Source organism: Corapipo altera, unplaced genomic scaffold, assembly GCF_003945725.1.
Source record: "Corapipo altera isolate COAL_440 unplaced genomic scaffold, ASM394572v1 112, whole genome shotgun sequence".
In the NCBI taxonomy this organism is placed as follows: Eukaryota; Metazoa; Chordata; class Aves; order Passeriformes; family Pipridae; genus Corapipo; species Corapipo altera.
In genome coordinates this window covers 2,397,808-2,422,288 of record NW_020884899.1, presented here as the reverse complement: position 1 = coordinate 2,422,288, position 24,481 = coordinate 2,397,808, and the positions used below count along the sequence as shown (strand labels likewise).

At 37.9% G+C, this 24,481-nt stretch overlaps 1 protein-coding gene across 6 annotated transcripts in view; it reads right to left on the bottom strand.

The window, feature by feature from the left end:
• The window catches only part of USP33 (ubiquitin specific peptidase 33), a 34,092-nt gene that overhangs the window by 2,074 nt on the left and 7,537 nt on the right, over positions 1-24,481 (bottom strand). For 2 of the 6 annotated variants that reach the window (XM_027649124.1, XM_027649125.1), the window contains exons 4-23: positions 23,253-23,315; positions 22,706-22,858; positions 20,776-20,875; positions 17,707-17,776; positions 17,375-17,488; positions 16,585-16,663; positions 14,354-14,774; positions 13,805-13,945; positions 12,212-12,324; positions 10,719-10,891; positions 10,513-10,616; positions 9,902-9,935; positions 9,073-9,118; positions 7,572-7,752; positions 6,412-6,538; positions 4,903-5,072; positions 3,893-3,974; positions 2,798-2,906; positions 1,355-1,457; positions 561-629 (exon numbers count right to left, since the gene is read on the bottom strand). In XM_027649124.1, coding sequence (XP_027504925.1) covers positions 561-629; positions 1,355-1,457; positions 2,798-2,906; positions 3,893-3,974; positions 4,903-5,072; positions 6,412-6,538; positions 7,572-7,752; positions 9,073-9,118; positions 9,902-9,935; positions 10,513-10,616; positions 10,719-10,891; positions 12,212-12,324; positions 13,805-13,945; positions 14,354-14,774; positions 16,585-16,663; positions 17,375-17,488; positions 17,707-17,776; positions 20,776-20,875; positions 22,706-22,858; positions 23,253-23,315 — 2,452 coding nt within the window. Of the gene's footprint in view, positions 1-560; positions 630-1,354; positions 1,458-2,785; positions 2,907-3,892; positions 3,975-4,902; positions 5,073-6,411; positions 6,539-7,571; positions 7,753-9,072; positions 9,119-9,901; positions 9,936-10,512; positions 10,617-10,718; positions 10,892-12,211; positions 12,325-13,804; positions 13,946-14,353; positions 14,775-16,584; positions 16,664-17,374; positions 17,489-17,706; positions 17,777-20,775; positions 20,876-22,705; positions 22,859-23,252; positions 23,316-24,481 lie in introns of those variants that run through there. The other 4 variants (XM_027649126.1, XM_027649127.1, XM_027649128.1 and 1 more) reach the window with 4 other exon arrangements.

Sequence of the window (24,481 nt, the reverse complement as noted above, 5' to 3'; positions counted from 1 at the left end):
GAGGGGAGAGAGGGGAGAGAGGGGAGAGAGGGGAGAGAGGGGAGAGAAAAAGAGAGAGAAAGAGAAAAAGAGAGAGAAAGAGAGAGAAAAAGAGAGAGAAGAGAGAAGCCATAATAAAGGCACTTCTCCCCCTACCTCCTGTATTCTCTGTCCTCACCACCTGCTCCAGTGGTATCTACTACTGTACTTTGCCCATGAAAAGTTCCCAAAGAGGACAGGTACAAAGAGCTGCACATTTGTTTACCTGCACTAACTCACCCATGGAAAGCTTCATCTGCAAGAATTGCTAAGAAAACCCTGATCAAGCCATGTGGTCCAAAGCCAAAGCACACTCCCCATTCCCAAGTTACTCTGCACCTCCCACACTCTCTCATTTGCATTTGGATTAGTCTGTTAGAGGTACTAATTCTTTATTTCAAGAATAAGCTGGTCCCCACAAAATGGGCACAGCACAGATTCACTAGAAATTGCCATTTTACAGCAACAATAAAAAAAAATACATTTCCAAATTTCAGGAAATACACAAGGAGCCCAAAGCTGTAGCAATGTTGGACACCTACCTTGTTTTAGCACAGCATTCCCACACTTTGTCACTGCAATCTTCCCATTATCAATGGGACCTGGAGGATCTAGTGTGACAGAAAAAATTATTAAAATTGGGAGAGCTGAAAACAAACAGCAGGTTGGAGGTTCTGTTTCCAAATGGAAGGAGAAGCAGCTCATTTGTTTACTGCTTGTTCTTGTACTGCATAACAGTATGTTCTAAGTTGTTAAAAACTAATCAGATTTTTAATTAGGAGCAAGCTTTTCAAAGCATTCATGATTGCAGCAAGTCTTCAAGCAACATAAAACACAAATTAATCCTAATTCTTACCCCTAGCAAAGTTGTCCTAAAGCAGAGTCAGACAAGGCTGTAGGACATTTTATCAGTGTTTCCATTTTAAAAGTTTAAAGGTATCTAAAGTGAGCTGAAGTGACATTATCACAGTGTAACTGAGCTATCTATGAGTTTAGGCTGTGACACGAGGTCACCTTTCCTCCAGAAATTATCTGTCAGTTTGCACAGCAAAATCCACCCCCTTGTACTCAGGTACAATTTTCCTGCTGCAGCAAACGAGCAACATTCTTTCCACAACTACCCCATTATGCCCCTGCTGTGAATTATTTCTCTGTACTTTGGTTCCTGGGTCTATCTGTAACCTGTAAAACCTGTGTCTTACATGTTTCAGAGCTGTCACTGCCTTCTCTGTCTGTCCTTCTACCAAAGCAGAAACAACTAATTTCAAGAAACAACTTACTCCAAGACAGCAAAACCCCAAACATCACCTGTGTTCTGAAATGGAGCACAACTTACCACTGTCTTTACCCTTTACAAATGCTTCCCATTCTCTGAACCAGTGCATGCTGATGCAGTAAAATGTTGATGGAGATTCTTCTTCTTGGAATGCTCTATTAAGCTAAAAGGGAAAAAAAAATTCGTTTTTCTGTCTTTTTTTTTCCTTTAAACTACTGAATTCTGTAATTATTAACAGCATAACATTACACTGCTGTAGAACATTTTAAAATAAAATAGCATTTTGAAAGAGTTTCTCCATGATTTTATGGAAGGTTTTTTGTGTGATGAACTTTTATCTTCATCTAGGTTTGTTCTTCCCCTCATATTTTGAGCAATGGCAGTGCAATTCCAAGCAAGGAATGGTGATCTAATGCATTGGGACTTTCCATGACTTACAGATCTTTTTACAATGTTATTCAGAAACAAGCAAAAAGTCACTTAAACCTTTAAAACCATGATCTTTTCAGCTCTGTAGTAATACAGCTACACCTCCCCTTTGAAGTCATGAACCTAAAGCAGCAACACAACCTCTTAAGGTTTCAGATGGAGCAAGTTTTGCAATCATCCCCTAAAGCAATCTTTAGAATTTTCTGTGTACTAAGCATTAACAATACTTGCACACCAGTGCACATAAAACCAATGTTTATACTGGAAAGATACTGACTGCTAAAGCAAATGAGGTTGACTCAAAGTGGTTAATAATAATTACTGACCAGTGGTAACCCAGAGTGAAGAAAAATCAATTATTAAAAATTTAAAACATGGGAAAGCCATGACACCATCTCTGAAGTGTGATTAAAGGACAAGCAGAACTGAAAGAACAGACTCATTTCAATTTTTCTCCCCCTCATGAATTAAGATATCAGAAATGGGACTCCAATATCTCTGCACTTATTTTCACTGAAAACTTCAGAGCACATTTTTGGTTTAAGAATAAATCCCTACCACTGGTTATTTTACCACTCAGACTCAAGCACATAATCATCTAACTCATGGAAAATACAGTAGCTCCTTGATAGTAATTTTACAGATCCATATTTACTTCACACTGAACTACTTAGGTTTATGTGCCCAGTGGCTTTTTTAAAATTAGAACTAAAGGTTATGATTACATTTGTGTTGGCACAGTATTATTGTACTTAAGCCTTATCAGATTGCACAGAACAGACCACTGGCAGTGTATAAAGAACAACTGCTCACGTGGCTCCACTGTTTCCACACTGTAAAAAAGCAATTTAAGAAACACATTAAAAGTGGATTTCCACATAAACAGTTATCTGGGATATCACAAGAACATTACAGCTGCCATTAGGAAAGAAGGGATTGTGTACAGGTATACAGATATTTAATAAAGCCCATTTGTTATGGGAATTTCCTGTGCAGTTCTGGTAATGCCTGGGGTCAAGTCATCAGTGTTGGGTGATGTCAAAGAGCAGAATGGAGAAGTGTTTACTTTTTTACCCGAATAAACATTTCCAATTCATTTTTCCTCCTTTTTTCAATTCTTTCAGACTCTATTTGGCAGGTATGACAAACATACAGATGGTTAACAGCTGGGCCTCCTCCATATCTGCAGTAAAAGTAAGAAAAAAAACATTAATCTTGTGAAAAATACCATGTTTAGCCATAACAAGTCATACTTCTCTACCTAACAGATTACTCTCAAGATCTGGATCACCCCACAATCTCTGGGACTTTTCTATCACATCACTTAAGCTTGACATCTTCTTAAAGATATTCACAGACAAGGGAGATCAACGAGAAGTTCAAAAACATTTTCCTTCAGAAACAACAAATACTTTGTGTACAGAAAGTGGACAATGGAAGAAAAATTGACCATATACAGGAAAAGTGGAAATAAGCTGCAAATAGCATTGGTTTTATTTAAAATTTTAAAATATCAATACAAAATTTTAAAAAATCAACCCTTTAGATGTAGTGTTTAGGTAGCAGGAAATTAACAGCTAAAAATATTTAATGCAAGTGCAATGCAGAGTCTTTTAGGTCATCAGCAAAGCTCTTCTGCAGCTTTTTGGAAGAGCCATAGTTTGTAAGAATTCCCCCTTTATAAGCAAGCACTTAAAGCTGCCCAACATTAAAAAGTGTGGAGTACTTCTCCAGAACACTCAGATATAAGTTATTTGGAAGCAGCACTGGCAGCTGAGGCCATGGGTTCAAAGCCAACAGAAAAGAAAAGCTGTCTCCAGCCAAGAAGAGAACAGGAAGCTGCTACAGAGAGCTCTTTCAAAACACCTCTTGCAAAGGGGACTTTTGCTGACCTACTTTGGTTATTTTGTACATACCATACGTGTTTATTGGTTTAATATTGAAGTGCTGCCCCAATAACACACCACTCTGTGGAGCCTTTTAGCACTGCTTTGCACAAGAAAATTAAATAAATTGGCTGTTTGCAAGTCCTTCACTCAGCTTTGTGCCTGGAGTGTTTTTTCTTTCCTCAGCCACTAATTCTGAGGTCTGATGTTGGTGCTTGGAACATTTATTTGCTCTCAAACCGCAGCACTGGAGTTTTTTTCCCAATTATGGTTCCAAACTTACCTGCTATACAGATTATCCCATATATTTTGAGGTAGCATTACAACCAGGTCCTCTATGAAGTTGGCTTTGTGTGGAGGAACACCTGCAGAAGGAACAAAAACAAGCAAGAAAATCAAACAATCAAAAAGACCTGTGGATTTTTAGTGGGGGTGAGGAGACTATGTTAGAAATCTCCAAAGAAATAAAAAATAGAACCTTTCAATGAATTCAGAGAAATCACAAGTTTTTTCCCAGTATAATCTAATATTGTATTTATAGAGACCACTCTTAAATTTTAGTCTTTTATGAAGCTGAAAAGTTCATAAAAAGCAGGAGCAAACTACATGAATGGTAAAGATTAAAGAGCTAGAATGCATTTTAGACACTGATTTTAAAAAGGTTAAGGTATACAGTTCAAATGTTAGTGATTAAATATTTTGTTTATGCATGTAAACACATCAACAAAATGTCTATTCAAAATTCAAGTATTTTGCTTAGTGTAATTAATTTTTATTAACATTTAGCACAAAGTAAAATTTTTATACTCCTATACCAAATATACAGCATTACTACTCAATTTTCACACTGCTATAAAGTGGATACTCTGCATCACACCGATTTCTTATTCTACAACTTTCAAACCTTCTTGTTGCTTCTAGCACAGAGCTGAGAAAAATATTTAAATTGGCAGCTGAAAGCATTGAGGAGGATGATGTAGTGACAGGATTTTTAAAAATGGGAATACACTTGTTTAGGAAGCAAGCAGATAAGCCAAGCTGATCCTCTTCAGGAATGAAGGAAGTTTAAGTGCAGAGAAAAGAAAAAAAATAGGATAACTTCACACAGTATAATTGCCAATTAGTCAGCTACTAACATAAGACAAATAATTTACTTAGAAGTTATAATTTACCTAAGAAGTTATAATATGAACTTACCATAGTCAAATTCCTTTAACTAAAATAAGTGTACACCCCTGTTTATAGTTAGCGGTTGACAAATTGCTTTTTAATGATCCTCAGTGACAGCCTCACCTCCATGCATACAGAGAAAGTCATTATTGGAAATTGGTCCTGGCTCTGCAAAAGTCTTGAATTTGTTCAACCACTGCCTGGAAACGTAGAACTGCAGCAGACTCGGTTCCATCATGTTCAGCAGACTCGATATCCTCCGTCTCTCCCTCTGGGCTTCTTCACTGCTCTTCCTGTCACCAAAACACAAATCATTAAACAGATACATCTGCTTGTGTACAGTGCAGGTAATTTACTTTTGAAAGGAAAACTCTGCCTTCAAGTAAATTCCCTGGGCCATGTCTATACTTGGAAGTTTACAAAGAGGAGCACAGGACAGGAGAAGGGCTGTGCCCATCTGCCCATTTCTTGCACGCTGCTTTTGAGATAAAGCTCTGCCAGCTGCACTCCTTGGGCAAGTGTTCCTCACTTACCCTCAGAGGTTAAGGTTAAACAGGAATTAGATCAGCTAATTCCCCTACTTTTCCTGTGTCCCCTGCTTTTCTCACTGAAACTGTTGCTGCTGTACAAGTGGAAGTAACTCTGCTCTCCTGTTTTAGTCTGTAGAGAATCTCTCTTCTCCAAAAGCAGGTCTGAACCTTTCATTCCATCCTCCAAAACTCTGAACTCAAAACTTGACTCAGCATCACACAAAAACTGAGCCACCTCAGTTAATTTATGGTGTGAAAGTTGAGTCCAATGCTAACAGAAAAGCTTCAGGTAAAAAAATGCCTCTAGTGACAAGGCTATTTACAGTACAGCAAAACAGGATTAAAACAGTAGGAAAAAACAAATGCTGTGATCAAAAGGTGTGTTTAATACTGTGTATTTTGTTACTCTTTAGTTTCTATTTTGTTGGCAATAAATTCTAATATTAATCCCCATGTTGAGTCTCTTTTGCCTGTTGTGAAACCTCTCTCACCTTTTAGCAATTTTGTGTGGGTTTTAAAAACTGGGCCACAGTAAACCCATGGTACCATTTAAAATACATTACCTGTTCAAAGTCAGATCAAATTTATTTAACAAAACTCTTAAAAGTTTGATAGTGAAATCCCTTAAACTGAAGATGATGATGATAATAACATGACTTCTCACCTTTCAATTTTCAAGAACAGACTAGCTTAGAAATTCCCTGCAATCAAATTCCAGCACAGGAAAACCTCTGCTGTTCCACATCCCAATCTGATAAAGACTTTGTACGATTCCATCCAGAGCTCTTACAGTTAAAAACCTTCCATGTGCAAAACCTCCCCTGGAGCACAATTCCCTTCCTCTAACGGAACACAAGGTAACTGGTGGCAAGTTCTAAGTGTTGCCTGAAGTTCTCTTTCCATTTATCTCACTGTGCTTTATTTGTGCAGGTTTAATTTTCATTAAGGATTAAGTTTGTCTCCAGCACAGGCTTTTCTGGTTGGTCAAATTATTCCATAATAATTCTAGTGGGGCAGCTAATTCCTGAAAGCTGCCCCTCTGCTTAAAAAGCTAGTTACATACCTGACTTAGAGAGGTATGATCATACTTGAAATTTCTTACCTGTAGAAGAGAACATAGGCTTCTGCATTTTGCACTGTGGATTCTGATACTTCTGTGACACTCTGGTCATCAAATTCATACCACAGGTTATTTAAATTGTTGCGACAGTAAGCTATGTAATGTCCACCTAGAGAGGTAGAAGCAAGAGTTATTAAAAAGGGTCTAGAGCTGCCCATTTTACCCTGCAATACATGGAAAGGAAGTAAGTCCTAAAAAAAAAACCAAAAAAACCAAAACCAAACAAAGAAGTCAAGTTTTAAATGAGAGAAACACAGAATCATTAGCAGACACAACATGGATTTCAACTTCTTTCAAACTCAGCATCAGGTTTTTTGTCTGTATTTCTATCAGTGGTGAGTTGAACACCACTGCTTTCAGCACGTTCTTGAACTCTTCAAGCAGCTTGTTGTCTAATGCAGTCCTGAACCATGATATTCAGAGTAAGACTGTCTGAGCAATTTACCCAAATCAGCTCCCACAATGAACTCTCTGCAAATCTTTGTGTGCTTTCTATTATAAAGTAGCATAAATGTGGAACAGCTACGTGATATCACCACCGTAATTCACTGTGTTTTGAAGATTATTTATCATATATTTTAAATTATTACTATTTTAAAATACATATTTAGCTGCCAGTAGGTAAATAATCAAGTATGTGCTAAACTGATTAGGTGAAGCATCATTTAGCAAGCACTAAATGGAAGTTAAAAAGGCATCCAGAAAAAAAAAAGAAAAAAACTTCATTCAAACAATGGATACCTCAAATTTGAGAAATATGAGGGGGTAACTTCTATAATAATCTATGAAGTTACCGGCTTAAAACATCTCTTTCTCCTATTTTCCAAATCTTATAAATATTAAAAGCATCTCAGCAGACATGACCTTGACATGCAGCAATAATATGTTTATTCAGCTACTTGTATCACTGCCCACATACAGTTCCTGCCTGTTTTGGGGTTAAATGGCAGCAATCATCCACCTTTTTAAAAAATGACTGACCTCTCTGGGATGGTGTGTAAACCCTTTCCAAATAAGTAATGCATATAAAGTGTAAGTAAGGTATATTATCTATTTACCCTTCTGTATATGGAACTACCCTTAAAGGGAAGTGCTGATGTGAGTTTTAACTGCAAAGACAAAGCAATGGAGCTCATACTCACTGCTGGCAGTTCCATGGTGGCAGATGACAGACAGGAGATCGTAAGTCACGATCTGAGCTGGACTGTCCTTCGCAAGGAAAGGCTGAAGATCGAGGCCTTCCAAGGGAAAGGACACGTGGGTCCCAATTTTTGTGGAAAACATAAGTTCATGTCTAAATCTTTTGAGGTGAATGCATAAGATCTGTAAGAAGGATTGACAGATTCAGTCAAGAACTACATACTGTATTTGATATTAAATAACTGAACTGTTTTATCATCCAAAGAATACTTTTCCCCATGACCTGAAGCAACACGAGCTCTTGTGTTCCACAGATGATTTTTGTTGGCAATCAGTTGTGTCTACTAACACTGACCAGAGAATCATAGAATCAACCAGGTTGGAAAAGCCCTCCGAGATCATCAAGTCCAACCCTTGATCCAACCCCGCTGTGGTTCCCAGCCCATGGCACTGATGCCACATCCAGTCTCACCTTCAACACCTCCAGGGATGGTGACTCCACCCCTCCCTGGGCAGCCCATTCCAATGGCTGAGCACTCTCTCTGTAAAAATTTCTTCCTGATAACCAACCTAAACCGCCCCTGGCACAGCTTCAGATCGAGCCCTCTTGTCCTACTGCTGGTTCCTGGGAGAAGAGACCAAGCCCCACCTGGCTACAACTTTGTGTCAGGGAGTTGCAGAGAGTGAGGAGGTCTCCCCTGAGCCTCCTCTTCTCCAGGCTGAACAGCCCCAGCTCCCTCAGCCTCTCCTCACAGCACTTGTGCTCCAGTCCCTTCCCCAGCCTCGTTGCTCTTCCCTGGACCTGCTCCAGCCCCTCAATGTCCTTCCTGAGCTGAGGGCCCAGAACTGGACACAGCACTCCAGGGGTGGCCTCACCAGTGCTGAGTCCAGGGCAAGAATCACTTCCCTGCTCCTGCTGCCACACTGTTCCTGAGCCAGGCCAGGATCCATTGGCCCTCTTGGCCACCTGGGCACACTCTGGCTCCTGTTCAGCTCCCTGTCAATACGATGCAGCAGTGAACAACGTACCTTTTCTCCTCCTCAGTGCACATATTGCACAATCCTGTCATGAGGGACATTGATCTTCCTGATTATTGCAGCCATCAACTCATAACTTTGAAGTCTAAGACTGGATTACTTTTAAAACGTAAAGTTACAAGTGTTACTTCCAGAAAAGACTTCCAGTCTGGCTGTGGTGTTTAATTCTGACCTACAGTATAAACAGTAGTAGATATAATAATATAAATATAAATGTTGTTACTGTCTGAAAGCTGACAGTAACAACCTAGGAAAATCCCATTCCTATAACTCTGCTTGTCATTTACAAGATTCATTTTCTTGCAGGGTGAATAATCAAATATTGTTCACATTCTTAAACAAATGCCAATATGAAGACAGGCTTTCATTGGCAATATAAACACAATTTACTGCCACAACTTATTAGTTTTAGCACATTCCTAATCATGCAGCAAAAGTGCTTTAAAGTGCATATTGTAACTGTACCTCAGGAAATTTTTGCACTTTGCAGAATTTCACTCCATTTCTTAACCTAAGTAAAGAAAACAAAACAAAACAACCAATACTTAGTTCTGAAAACTTTTTAGTTTACTGTGCTAGATCAGGAAAAGTTTAAGCTGAATGTTACATCAGTAAACCCAAAATATTTCTGGAACGTAGACTAGACACGGAGTAGCCAAGATGATACAAACAATGAGGCTTTAGAAGACAAGACAATCTGTACTGCTGAAAAATTCAAAGCAGCAAACACAGAGAATCAAGTCTCAAGCAGGTAACAGCTTTTCTCTGCATAAAGGAAGGAACTTTAAGTTCCATGAGAGCTGATTATTCAGCAAAAGAGAAAAAAAATGTACTAAGTTTATTTTTAGGATATTATCTACAGCAGATACAAGAAGGAATAACACTCCTGTACCACAGAGGCCTTCAAGAAGTCTTCAGACCACTTCTGTTTCTTGGTTCTTTTGTATTTAAAGACATAGTTTATTTACTTACTTTCAACACACCTTTGATTGTTAAAAGTCTCTGCTAATATTAGAGAGGGCTAAAAGCTTTTATTTTATCAATCAAAACAAACTCAGATCTAAAACTGTAAGGGCATGACAAAAAATTAAGCACGTTTGGTTTGCAATGTGGTTCAATAAGTCAGTGCTTCCTGAGCCCTGCACCTCAGTAATATTAAATTTTTGACAGCCAGAACACAGGGTAATATCAAAAGATGAACAGTACTGTGACATAGCCAACAGGAATAAATGCCTCTGGACTAACAGAAACATTAAAGACCTCAGTGTTAAAACAAAGGTAAAAGCCAACCTACTTTTTACACCTTCCACAGCTGTACATGTTATCACCTGCAAATATCAGGGAGAAGAAATTCAGCCATTATTCTCTAAATCCAGTTATCCTTCAAGTGCATACATTTAAAAATTTCAAAGGAATTTATCTTTAGGTTGCATTCAATATTTAACAGTTGGAAGAGAGCTGACATAGCAACTACAGAGAAAGCTTCTTAGGTTTTATGTTTTCAACTAGGAAGCAGCACAGCATAATCCAAAGAGATGCTGCTGTGTAATTTAAAAGGAAAATAATTTATTACGTCCAAATTGAGCTTATAAGAATGATTATTAATATAGTGGGGTTTGAAATTTTTATGAACCTTCAGTTTATACAATTTCACTAAACCAAATTCAGATTTACTTGACATTTCTAAAGCAGCTTTCATGGGCATCTCTTATCTCAAATATTCAAGTGAGTGAGAAGCTTACCTTTTTGAAAGGAATGATCCCAAAAGAACAAGGAATGACTGTGTAACAGTCTAACAGGTGGCCTCTGCTTAATTGAATCAAGCTAAGAAGATATTAATCATCTTATTGGGATAGGAGGGAAATAAACCCCAGAAGAAACGTGTTCATGTAATGAACCTCTTACCCTTGAGCTCATCTCTGGCGAAAAAGGCAGCAAGACAATCTTGTAAGGTTACAACTGGACCCCAAAACCAGCTAGGAACACATGAGACAACAAACCTGAAACATCATTGACAGAAAAGAAAGAAAACCAACAAATGCTCTGCCAGAAGAGCAGAAACTAGAATTTCAAAGCAGACAGATAAATGAAACAAGGTAAATATGATTTACCTTTTGAAATATTCCATAAAAAAGGCTATCCATCCCTGGGGGGCATAGGCTTCTCCACAGGACCCTGTCTTGACTAGAGATGTCTGATGACTTGCAGAATGGAGTTTAGCAAGATCTTCCTTACCTGGAATAGGCAAGGACAGATCCTGAAAGGTCTCCAGAGTTACAGACAGCTAAAAAAGAAAACAAATGAAACACAACAGAGTTAAGCTTGAAGAGAAACAGCAATTAAATTCAATTCTGTAAAGTTCACCAGTAGCTACCAAGCCACTGTATAACTGAAAATTCCCTGGGGTAGCAAATGAATTATAAATAAGGAGATTAATAAGAATTCATTTTCTAAAGAAGAGGAAGCAAAAAATAACATTTTAGAATGAACCTGCACATTGTTCTCACTGAAAGATTAAGTCATCATTATTTATCTTCCTACCAGTCATACAAAGCACCATGATTTTTGCCTCAGGCTCCTGTTATACAAGCTTCAGAAAGCTTCAGTGCATTGTTTCCACACTATTTTGTTTGACATTATCTTGACCTGATGTAACTGGGCTCACTGTGGCAGACCCAGCTGTGCTGTATTCCTGCCCCTGTGCTGCATTCAGTGATCACATAATCCCAGAGAAGAACACCAAGCAAACTTTAGAAATTCTGATTTGGTTTTTTGAACTTGCTCATCAGATTATCTTGAGGTCTCATTATCTTAGATCTCAAACAAGAGAAGCAGTAAAGGCATGCAACTCTATCAGGGTTAGGTTTAAACCTTATGCTGAGAAAGTTGTCCCCAAGGTAAGGATTTGGATATCCAATACTTGATACAATTGCTTTGGAACTAAAGTGGTCCACTAGACCTATTTAGATAATTGACTTCTTTTAAAGAACCACATGTGCTGTTCCAAGTAATTCTCTGAGCAAATAGTACAGAAAAAAAATCAACTTTTCCTGTGTTGCACCACATCTTGCAGTAGAGCACAACTTCAGAAAGCAACTAATGACTATCACCTGTAAAAGTGTCTTTACTCAGATTTTTTGGAAGACATGAATTTTGTTAGCCTCAATCTACCTGATAAGACTGTTCCAGCAGTATGATTAGACTGTCTTATCTTTTGTTTGTGACAAGAGGTACCTGAGAACTTATGACAGTGGCAGATATTGAGGATATTGGGAATATTATTTAAAACTAATTATACCTAAGTGAAGTTGAAGAGCAAGCCTCTTTTCTCCATCCTTGCTATGAGCCAATTCTCAAAATGTTACTTTTCAGCTCTGAGTAAATATCAAGCTCAATGAATACAAGCTATTGTAAGCACTAAGTGCTGGTAGCAGCTACTACTACAATCTGAGTAAAGAAGCATGAAACCACCTAATGTTCTGAGGGACCTGCCACAAAAGAATACAAAGTCACCAGAGAAGGACTGCATTCACAAAGTGGTAAGTATTTGTATTGAGGGGAAAAAAAAATATATTGAAAGCTGGAACTTTCTCTCCTTACTCACCCGATCACAAGTCAAGCACTGGACTGAGCTTATTATAGTGCCATCAAATATATCAGAGATGACACTCCTGTACTTCTTGCGCTTCTTCCTTTTGGGGGATGACACCGTTGAAACTATAAAGTGACAAAAATAAAATGCTGAAGGAAATCAAAGCACAGCAGATTCTGATTTCCTTCAGCTTCGTATCGTTAGAAGTCACACGTATTTTGGGTTAAATTATGAGCCAAGGCCTGTTTACTATTTACTAAATGTTTCTTAGAAATTACACAACCAGATTGCTGCCAGCACCAGTCAATACAGGCAGGTTCCTCATGCAGTTTATGGGGAACAAACACCAGGAACTTTTGCCTCTGTAAGTAAAACTCAAACTGCCAGTCTTGGAATCTACAGCTACTGCTCATCTTGGCAGCAACCCCCAAGGTATAAAGTTAAAAATTCTACCTGACACTTAATTTCATCAGAACTTCCCAGGAAGTTTTAACCACGCTGGGCTGAAGAGCTCACACACCAGGTTATTGTATCCCAACACTAATCTCAGTGGGGTGGAGCAGACTAAATGTACCTCTAGAATCCAGCCTAACACCAGTTTATCAAAAAACATGAAGTCTCTCAGCCTCTCCTTGTGCATGACAGGCTCCAGTCACCCAGTACCTCTTCTGACAACTTGCTTTAGTTTGTCTAAAACCCTCCTGTAATGGTGAAGCCAAAACTGGAGACAGTAGTACAGATGCAGTGTCAAAACTGCTGAACCTCAAAACAAAAGGATGTCAATGATTTAAGTCCATTAAACCACTGCCCCTCAACACCAAATTAAAGCATTAAAAGGATAACATGAACATGTTCAGAACTTATCCTGGACAGCCTGGTGAATGAGAGAGGATCACAATATTCAAGTTGCATGAGTTTTTGGTTTGGGTTTGGTGCAATGCTTTAAAAGCACAATCTGAAAGAGGAGCTTTTCTTGAAGTAATCTACTGTTAGACAAATAAGGGAAAAAATAATGATATACTGTTCCTTGTACCCCAAAGCAGCACTGGCTGGTATCTAAAGGCAGTAAAAGTCTAAATATTCTAGCTGCTGATAAACACACAGTCCTGTGGGGAGTGCCAGAAGAAATAAGTCTGCATTGCAGGGACATTATCAACCACAGAGCAGCCAGCATGTACAGGTCTGTCCCCAGTACAGCTGCACACAGCTCCTTGAACCTCAACACACTGAAATGCTGACTTACTGAACTGCTGCTGAAGAGCCAACTGCTTGTTCTCTGAAAGGCATTACCTTTCTGGGGTTACTACCTTCTTACACATTTCTCCTCTCTCCAAACCAGTGCAACTGAGAACATTGCCTAAAAATGTTATTCCATCCTCCCAAAACAGAGGTAAATATTATTCATGCTCCAAGAGAATCAGAATATTACAGAAATACAGGGAGTGATCTTATATGTCCAGCTTACATAATGCTCTCTTCTCTCTCCCCACTAGAAATAGGGCATAAAAAACCCCTGCATTGTTACACAAGACCTAAGAAACATGATGAAAAAACTGTAATACAGGATAATTCAGCTCCAGGTGGGAGAAAATAAAGGGCCTGTACCTTTTTTGTGGACTGGTGCCAGCGAAGAGCACGATGAGAATGATTTTGGAGGACTGCTTGATAAGCGTGTGTTCATCCCTTCAACTGATGATGGGCTTTGGGCTGCAGACATGTCATTCATGTGGACATCATTGATGTATTCTGCAATTAATATTTCCATTACTGCATAAATTCTACCAGAAAAATTACTGCAGAATGAACAGACACAATGATCATGCAGCTTATTAAACCAGAGTGTCAGGTCACTGGATATTTAGGAAAGTAGCACTGTTTCAGTTCCTTTTAAGTTAAGAACAAAACCAAAAAACCCCACTCTTCTGGACTATCTGAAACCTTACCCAGTACAAATTGTTGGCTTTTCAAAGGAATTAAAAATCGAATTCACAACACCTGAATTGAAAAAATAAACTAAGAAGGTACATTGTTTACAATAACATCACCTACCCTATTTGAACTATACCTCTAATATATTCTCTAACTCACTTCCACTTACACAGATGTCCTGGTTAAGAATTGGACTATTTCAATTGCACATTAGTAATGCATCACCTGAGAATCTGCTGTGGATCTGCACTTTGACAGTTCCTTGATTATTTAAGAATTCAGTGGTCTCTGAAGCAGTGTTTGTGTCTTTTTCCAGGTCTTCCATAGAATTTGCTCTTTTGAGCTTGTTGCTGGATATTTTTTCTTTCTGCCAGTCTTTGGATGTGACTGAGTTGTTATCATCATCCTGAATTAACATGGTTGTTTCTGCAGGATCCTCTAACACAGGTTTGAAAATGGTGTCATTTTCTGTTTTCTCACAGTTTCCACAGGATTCACAGGGCTGGAAGCTCAGGTCTGACTGGCTCTTGTCTTCTTCCATACTCTCTTCAACACTCATAGGCTGAGCATCTTCCAATTCCACAACTGGCTCTTTAAGTTCCTCATGAAGCAAATCCATCAGGCAACGCAGAAATTCCTGTGCATCCTGGGATTTGAAACAGGTTTTACCATCTTATTGCATTTTACTTGGAAGATATTAAAGTAACTATCAGGAAAAGATACACATAACTAAAATGAACTAAATATAAAACTAAACTACAGCTGGCTGTTGAAGAAGAATAACATCAATTCCTCTGTCTCGTGTCTTATGTTGAAAACAAATTTCATTTCCAGACCACTCATGTTTCCTGTATCCATTTCTTGCATGTTACAAGTAATCTCATCACACAAGTTTCACTCCCAAACATTTCAATTCAGCAAAAATACCACCACAGCTCCCTGGAATGATCAACATAACTCCAGCAACTACCAAGAGTCTGGTCAGACTCCAGTTTTGCTCGTAATAGAACATTTTAAGGAGCATTTTTTTCAATCTTCTGCAGCATCTTCAGCAAAGCAACCAGAGCCTTATTTTCCCTGGGCATGAAGCACTTGATTAAAAAGCTCTGTGATGTTGCTCAGCCTGTCTTTCCAATTGCATCACACTGCCAACAAGATTTTAATTCCTCAACAAGATTCCCCAACTGCAAGTGTTTCTACAAAGAGCTGTCAAGTGTTACTACAGCTCTAATCTGTGTTTGGAAACATCTTAAAATTTCATCAATCCATGCAGCTGCCTGGTCCTGGGCAACAGAGAATATCTCATAAAGCATGTGAGAAAACAATTGGCTCTTCTTGCCAACTACTACTGCTTCTATTTTCTTCTGGTCTCTTTTCTGTATTCTGGTTGTTTATAATACTCATTTTTGCTGCTCAACATTCCCATCCATCACAGCAATTACTTATTAAGCTCACAACTGCTAATCACAAAACATTCTTTTTCTTAAAAATTACAACTCTCACACTTGAGTTTGGGGTTCTGGGTAATAAAAAAACCCCCACCTATATGCCTGCTTTGCTGGCAATCCTTTTACAAAAGAATATATATACATATCTATATATATATACACACATATACATATACATATATATATACATATATATACATATACATATATATACATATATACACATATACATATATACATATACATATATACATATATAAAATTCCTTTTTCTCCCTGAAGTTGGACATTGACTTTCCATCTACATGCAGCATTTGAACATTAAAACACGTGTTCTAATCCTCCACTCCACAAATATGAAGCACAGCAACTGAAACAGCAAAATTCTTTTTAATAAATACAGGCTCCTGGAACACACTACTAAGCTTTTCTAATTACAGGGCTGAAATTTTTCATCTGACCAAAAAGCTTTTAATGAAGTGCTGCAAACTGTGTGAATGCAGCAAGATAATGTCTGAAGGATCAATTGAAGAATGCCTTTGCAATATAATAATCCATGTGTATTTAACAAGTTTTTCCCAAAGATACTAATTGAAAATTGCATACTGAGTATTTAATTTTTTTAAAAAACATCACTGGTAGATAAATACAAAAATAATCTGCTATTTTGGAACACCTTTCTCTTGTTTTCTGGGACTGCTCAAACATCAGCAGCATTATTTCCCACAAAGGAAAGGTTTCTATGTTACTACTTTAATTTTCCTGAAATAAAGGAAAAGAAGTTGCTGTAAGAAGTTGAAGCCTTTTGAGAATTTGATATAAATAAACACAAAACCTGATTTAACTGCTGATTGTTCCATTTCAGAGGCTCTGCATTTGAAGCATAGCAACTAAAACTGACATTGCATGTGCTTTAAACAAATACAGAAGTATGGTATCTTCAGCATTAGATTTCTGCCTAAGCTTTTAAATGGCTTAGGTAGATTTAAAAGACATCAGATAGTTTTACCTGTTGGGAGTAGCCTCGAAACATTGGATTAACAGTTTTAATTCCTTGAAATAAACCAGTAGGAACAACAGATCCGGGCCTAAAATAAAGTTTTAAATATATAAACGTTAAAAAGCAAGCATTTAAGTGGAATTTTCTATCTTTATTTGAATCATAATTTTACCTGCAACTGAACACCAACGTTATTAATCTTAACCAACCCTAATATTGGTATTGAATTATTAACTGGTATTGAATTATTAACTGACACGATTTTTTAAAAATCTGTCATCCAACAGAAACTTTATCAGGCCTTTTATGCCACATTTCTTACCAGAGAATCAGATGACAAATCAGACATATTCTTGGCACTATGCACAATTACTGTTTCTCTATGTTTGTATTCATACTTTGAAGTATTTTCTTAGACAGAAACCCCATAGAAGGAAGGAAGGGAAATAGATAAAACATTAATGCAGGATGAAGGACACAGAGAGGATAAAGTAGTTAAACATTTTAGGTGTATTTCTGGCAGATATAAACACTTTTAAAAGTTTAATGTTTTAATCTATTTCTTGTCAGATCTCCCTTGATAAAATTTACATCAATTATTTGTCCTCTCTTTGGCAGATATAGAAAAGAACAGCTTATAAGGAATGTTTAAATCCTGCCTCTTAGTCTTCCCTTCCTTATTTAAGAGAAATTCTGTGATAGACACAACATAAAAATGAGGAACTTAGGACAGATTGATGCATCCCTCATGACTCTGCAGTCCATTTATTATTATTTCATCACCAAAATGATGCCATACCTGCTTTTGTGCCAGAGTTCTGTCATCAGCTTGAGGTAACTTTTACAAATTGCTGGTTTCTTATCTGTCCTGGCTAAGCCTCCACAGTCAAGAAAAAAGTGTGTCAAAGGTGGGCTGAATAAAAAGAAAAAGACAGTCAATTCTTTTAAGGTTGTTAAAATACAAGAGGAAATCCCCATTTCATACAGAATTATAACATAAAAAGAATAATACTTTATGTCATTGAACAATTCCATTTCCTACATCCCTAAACACTGCAATCAAACATTTCCATCTTGAGAAAATGCACACATAAGCAAATATCAAATTGCATTTACAATCATTTTCCATACCAGTTGGAAAGAGCTTGTAAAGCTGCATTCATGTAACAAGTGTTTCCAATATTTTTTAATCCTGTTAGACCTGAAAAGCAGAATGAATACACTCAGCAAGTCTGTTAATCCAACACACAGCATATTAAGGAAAAAACTTCCTAGAAAACACATACTAATCAAAATACTCATGTAACACTTGGGATGCTGATTATAATGCAGAATTGTAACTAAAAGAAACATAGGACTTCTAAAGGAATGCCAATGTAATTAGAAGCAGTAATTAAGTGGTTTGATTTTGGTTGACCAAAGTACTTCAGACAGGTAGCCTGTATTTCATCTTACTAACTTTTGGTGGTTTATGACCCCTGCAGATTTTAATTTAAAATCTGTTTATCAATATTTAAGTTTCACTGCACAATTTATCTGTTCAGTTAAACTTTTGCTACGCTGCCAATGTAATCACATTACCTAAAGCATCTCAGAGATTTTATTCTTCTGTCCCAAATTCATGCTAATAGTCAGATTATGCTAAACATTCAAAACCTGCTCAGTGATGTGATTACCCCAGAATCAAAATTATAATTACCTGCCATCACTCCTTTTCTCTTCCAGTTCTATACTTTTATTTTCATAAACAGCCTGCTCAGTTTAGACTTCCCCACATAACATTTTCAAACCCTCATTGTTTACTTTTTCTTCACTGATATCCACATGTATTTTTGCCACACACATGAAAGTTAAGATTAACATATATTCTTTCTGTGATTATGAGTTATGCTATTCATGGCTACTAAAGTGTTACATTAATGAAGTAACTCATTTCAAAATTAAATAGCTTTTGTAGGAGGAAGCAGTAAGGTTTCTAAGCAAGGTTTCTAAGTAAGACTGGAAACACTCAGCAATAAACACTGATGGCTCTATGCAATTCTTGAAGAATAGGAACAACCCCAGTTGTTTTATTAGATTGTGGCAGAAAAATAAAACTTACTAAGAAAATCTTTCTGTATCTGAAAACCAGTTTGGTTACTTCACTTACACTTTCTAAAACACAGAACCTAAAAAACTGAGTTTTAAAATATCCTTCCACCTGTCTAAATGGAAATATAGTCCTGCTTCCTGTACCTGAAACTGCATTCTGCTCTTCCAAGTTCTGCCACAAAAAGGACAATCATTTTGACTAAAACTGGAAAACGAGAACAGTCATGGGATTTTAACTTTTTAAAAATTTTATTTCTTTTGTTTTAACAGCAGTAGATGTGCCAGGAAGATGCTCTCACTGCGTTTTGCCAGCCTGTAATACAGCAAGGCAAGTTTTCAAACAGACTTCTTTTCCTATGAAGATACATTCTACTGTTTGCTCCATCAAAAGCATTTCAGAAGAAATTTTCAGAACAAAGTTAAAATGGGGCTAAAGAACTTTCTCCCTTTTAATTTGATAAATGTCCTAACATAGACACATCGTTATTACTGGGAACTTTAATAAACTGTACTTGTAATACATTATTCTACTTGTACATTATTCTACTTGTACATTATTCCTGCAAAGTTACATTCCCTAAAATATTAATAAGACAAGATACAGAGCTATACAAATACAGCCATGGGTTGGAGAAGCTAACTAGGAATAAACCACATGGCTGAATGATTGAAGGGCAGATGGCTAATTAGTGGGGTGGTGACACATCCAGAAAGACTGTGCCAGACACCAGAAGGGACAAGGCAGGTTGTGTGACCAATGCCAGCAGAATTAGGAGAGGGAAAGCTGGGGGTGGGTGAGTGAAGGAGAAACCAGACCCATCGCTGGGGTTTAACCACAGCCAGAAACTCAACCCCACAGTGGCTCATTCACCCCCTCATGGGGGAAAGCTGGAAGAGTAAAAGTGAGGAAACTCATGGGCTGACACAAAGATGGTTTAATAGGGACAGCAAGAGCTGTCCATGGAAGCAGAATGGAACAAGGGATGCATTCAGCACTTCCCATGGGCAGGCAGGGCTCAGCTGCCCCAGGAAAGCAGGGCTCCATCCCCAGCAGTGGTGACTTGGGAAGACAAGCACCCTAACTCTTCAAGTCCCACTCTTCCCTCCTTCTTCCCCCAGGACATGGTCTGGAATATCCCTGTGGTCACTCAGAGCTGTCCCAGCTCACTGTGCACCCCCAGCCCTGTGCTGTGAGGAGCAGGAAAGGCCCTGACTGAGTGTAAGCCCTGCTCCTCCTGAAACATCCCTGTATTATCAACACTGTTTCCAGCACAAATCCAAAACAGGGCCCAGAGCAGCTACTGGTAAGAAAATTAACTCTTGCCCAGCCAAAACCAGCAAAAACAAAACCATGCATAAATTAGAACAAGATTTTTATCATCACTGATGGAAAACAAACTGCCCTGACATATGCACTGGCATCTCAAAACCAACAGCTCAGCAATGTGCTGGTCAGATTTTTCTGAGAAAATGGTGCTTAGAAATATTTTTCTTTACCATCAAACACATATATCCTTTTTAGAATTTGAGACTTCTAAGAAATAATAATTACTGTGTTCCCTTAGGAAATAAGAAATTAAGACTTCACTGTTTGGGATTTCATCACTCTCATTTTCATCTTTTCACTAGTTTAATATTAGGGTGGGGTAACCTTTGATATCATGAAGTTTGGCAGTGCACAAAATCAATTATGTACAGGAAAAACAAATAACCAAAGCCTCATACTGGGATACTACAGGCTACAAAAAGGGTTACTCAAAATGCAGGAAAGTATTCAAATCAGGAACCTTATAGGGCAGGTGAAAACATCAGAACTGATTTTATAAAAACCTACTTTCACCAGAGTGGCTACAACACAATTAACTCAACCAGGACTCCAACATGTTTTCTTGGTTTTGTTGCTGCTTGCATGGGTGCACTACATTTATCACCACAGCCTCTGCTCTGAGGGTAAGGAAAGACTGCTGCAAGAAAGGTGAAACTAAAAATAAAGATCTTAGTTGGAGCAGAAAAGGAAACAGTTCCACTTAAAAGAGAACTAGTATATAGCTGGAGAACAGACCTGGAGACACACACATGCAATAAAGGGCTGCATTTTGCTTTTATTACCTCTAGTCTTCAATTCATCCTCTTCCACTTCTATATCTAAGTCATCAAATACAGCTGCTAGTGGAATCTTCAGTGTGGGATTACCAGGTATTTTAAAATCCTTATAAGGAGAAAAAGAAAAAAAAAAGTATTTTTACTTGTATTTATCACTTTTTCTCTTAACTGAGCTTCTGTATAATTTTACCAACAAATTTAGAAATTGTGTGAATGCATTTTGAAATCTCACTGCACATGAAGGGCCAACACCAGGATTCCACAGATACCCTGAGAAAGTTTACTAAGAAACCCTCCAGGTTTTTGTTTTCAGATCAACGCTGCAATATTTTATAACAACAGCTGAAGAATCAAAAAAACAAAGCCAGGGATTTAATTTCTTTCCCTTGGATAAAAAAAACTAAGCCAGCACCAAAGAGCTAACACAGGAGCCATCACACAAAAGTCAGTGCAGGGGTTTTTGATGTGCCACCAGATGGCTCACTGCAGTTAATGAAGGCAAATTAAACTCTGGGAAGAAAAATGTACAAATAGAGAAACAAAGCATTAGGCAGGAAGGCATTTATTGCATGACAAGCTCTTTTTGTAAGCACATAAATAAAAAACCCTACACAAAATGTTTGACAGACTTTGTGAGTTCTACTTATTTTTCTGTATATTATTCCTGTTTCCTTGGAAGATTAAAGCAGGTTAATAGAACAGAAGTTCAGAAGTCTGAACTCAGCTTCATTCCAAGTGACCAGAATTTCCAGACAACAGAAATTTAAAAAAATTCCAATGGCACTATTCCACTTGAGCTGCTGGCATTTTATGAGAAAATGGTCAGATTGCGTTCAGATTAAATACTAAACTTTGAAGTGAAAATATTAAAGGATATTTCCTTTTACATACACTGAAAAACTGCCCATCTTTCTGCCCAACCTGTGCATCGTGGTCTCTTTTCTACTGCTCTGTGTCTCAAGCAAAACACATTTAGAAATACTGTACTTGTGACCATTCTAACCAAGTTACCTGTCATTTTACGTGACTACATTAAATATGCAATAAAGAAATAACACTTTTTTTCAGATACATGCAAGAAATTGCAACTTAACTTTCTCCAAGAAAAGACATTATCAGAGTGAGCAGTACTGATGCCACTGAAGGCAAACCTAACCACGAGAAGACAAGCAAAACCCAAACAACCACCCAAATCCAAACAAACCTTGTGGAAACTGCACCTTTTAAATTTGTCTGTATAACATCTGCTTTGCTCATTTTTTTTCCCCCCTAACTTGTCTGCAATACCACCTAATGCTTTATTTATTATTTTACTTTTCAGTTACTGGGATATTTGTTAATAAATGTGGAGTCAGGCACAGCTGAGCACTTTTACAAGGTCTTGTCTCTAATGCCATAATCACACAGAACACTACAATCTTAAGGCTGTGTTTTACTTAACTGGTATGAACTTCCCAGATACTGCCCACCCTTTTTCCTTGGCAATCCCAGCTGCCACAGAACACTGACAGCACTCTCACAATTCCTAGTTTGAGATGTGTTTTCCCACATGAATCTACACACAACACATTTGTCATTCTACACCAGTATTTCACCCACATTTGGAACATTTTCAAGAGCTGACAGAACAGGGCAGCACAGGTGAACTACTGCAATCTTGTAACCTTAAACTCAACCCTGTGCCTTTTCTGTACCTCACAGCTGACTGTAGATTACAAACAATTAGGCAGCCAGATGAAAAAAGCATTCAGCACACAGAGGCAGAACACAGAAGCTGGGCAACGCTTCTTTAAAGGAATTCTATTAATTTCTCTCTCATTTTCATAAAAAAGTTCAGCCACAAGAATGGAGGAAAAGTCAGCCTCTCTCCTGAGAGAAAACACAATATTTACTGCAAAGCTACAGCTGCCTTTGTTTCACTGGGTTAAAAAAATACCTGCACGCTATTTTCTTGTGCTTGGTGAGACAATCTTGCACTTGGCAGTGGAGAATGAGATCCCAGTTTTCTATCCAGGAACACTTCCTTACTACAGGCATAACACCAAACACGGAGTGTAGTGAGGTTGACAGTTAGACAGTGTTTTGTCTCCTAAAACAGAACAAAAACCAAAATCGGGATTTGGAAATTTGGAATAATTAAATGCTACCACATGTAAGCTAGAACAGAAATATTAAAATTTTAGGTCTTTCAACAGAGAGAGGAGTATGTATGTTAGAATAGTAAAAGAGAGCAATTCAATTACTGAAATTTTAGCATAAACTATTCAACACTCCTTTTTAGTACAAAGCACTAAAGGTACAATCAGAATCTAAGACACTGTCATATGCAATTCCAACCCCTAAATCAGCAAGACCTGCTTCTCTAAGGTGAAAATCAAACTTCCATGCAGTTAGTTAACACAGGTTACTGATTTCACTAAAGTAGAAGTTCTCTACCTTTCCTTCACTGCTGCAAGGAGCTGTATCATAGCAATTACCCATACCTGGGAATGGGTGGTACTGTGATCCACGTGGGATTCACCACAGCCAACGTAGGTGCATCTGTTCTGTTGAGCAAGACATGAAGAAGTACAGTGAATTAAAAAGAGGTTTACAGAATAGGAACATACAGCCAGTGCCTTTAAAACTCACTCCAATTTCAAAACTGCAGTACTACACTAACCAAGAGACATGCACAGTAAGCATTAAAATAAGTACAGCATCATCTAAAGCAAAAAAAGAATGCTGCAAGATTTAACTCAACTGCTCCCACTGATGGGCAGTGTTAGACATATAACGTGTTGGGAATATATTTTTTGGCCATTTTTTTATATTTATTCATATCCCTGTCAACATGTAATTTTTACAATTCACTATTTGGTAAAGACTGCTACAGGAAAAACAAAGTTAATCCAGGGTCTAAATGCTAAAATACTGAATGGCAACAGCCTGAGAACACAACAGGTTTATACAACAATCCCTGTATGCCCTACCTGCAGTGCCTATTTATCACAGTATTACCTCACAACTAATTAGTTTCTTCACCTTTAAAAAGAGTTTCCAGCACTATACAGCTAAGAAACTCCATTCTAGTTATAACATGCAAAATAACTGCTGATTTTAATCATGCTCATTGCAAAACACATTTGGCTGAGCTGAGGGTGGAATCCTGCAGCTGCCAATCTTCAAGCAGTTTTCATGAATTCCTCATGTGCATGAGTCAAGACAATCACACAGGAGGGCACAGCAGGTTATCTGTACAACTCTCCAGGCATGTTAATTTATCCAGTGACAAAGCAGCTGAACACGGTGGATTTTGTGGATTAAATAACCACAGGTATTTGTTAAGTTGCAGACAGTTTACATGCTGGGGGCTCACCAGGGTTTTCTAGTGACAAAGGTGAAGACAAGGTGCCAATTCATCCAGGAGGAGCAGTGTGACAGTGTGACACTAAGTGTCCTACAGCAACTACAAGACTGTCCTATGGAAACGTTGGTAGGAAATTTAGTTTTTCAGTAACAGTCTAAGAAATGTGAGAAATGAAAAACAGGTTTTAAGCTTGACAGCATTTCCCCACCTGCCAGGCTGATGCATCCCTGAACACCTCTCCCTACTCCCAAGAGGGTTTTTATATGGAATTAAACTTCAAGCCATCTAACAAAAGATATTAACTCTTTCTGCCTTCGTCTCTGCTATTGACAGAAGGAACAAAATAATCTGATCTCTTTACCA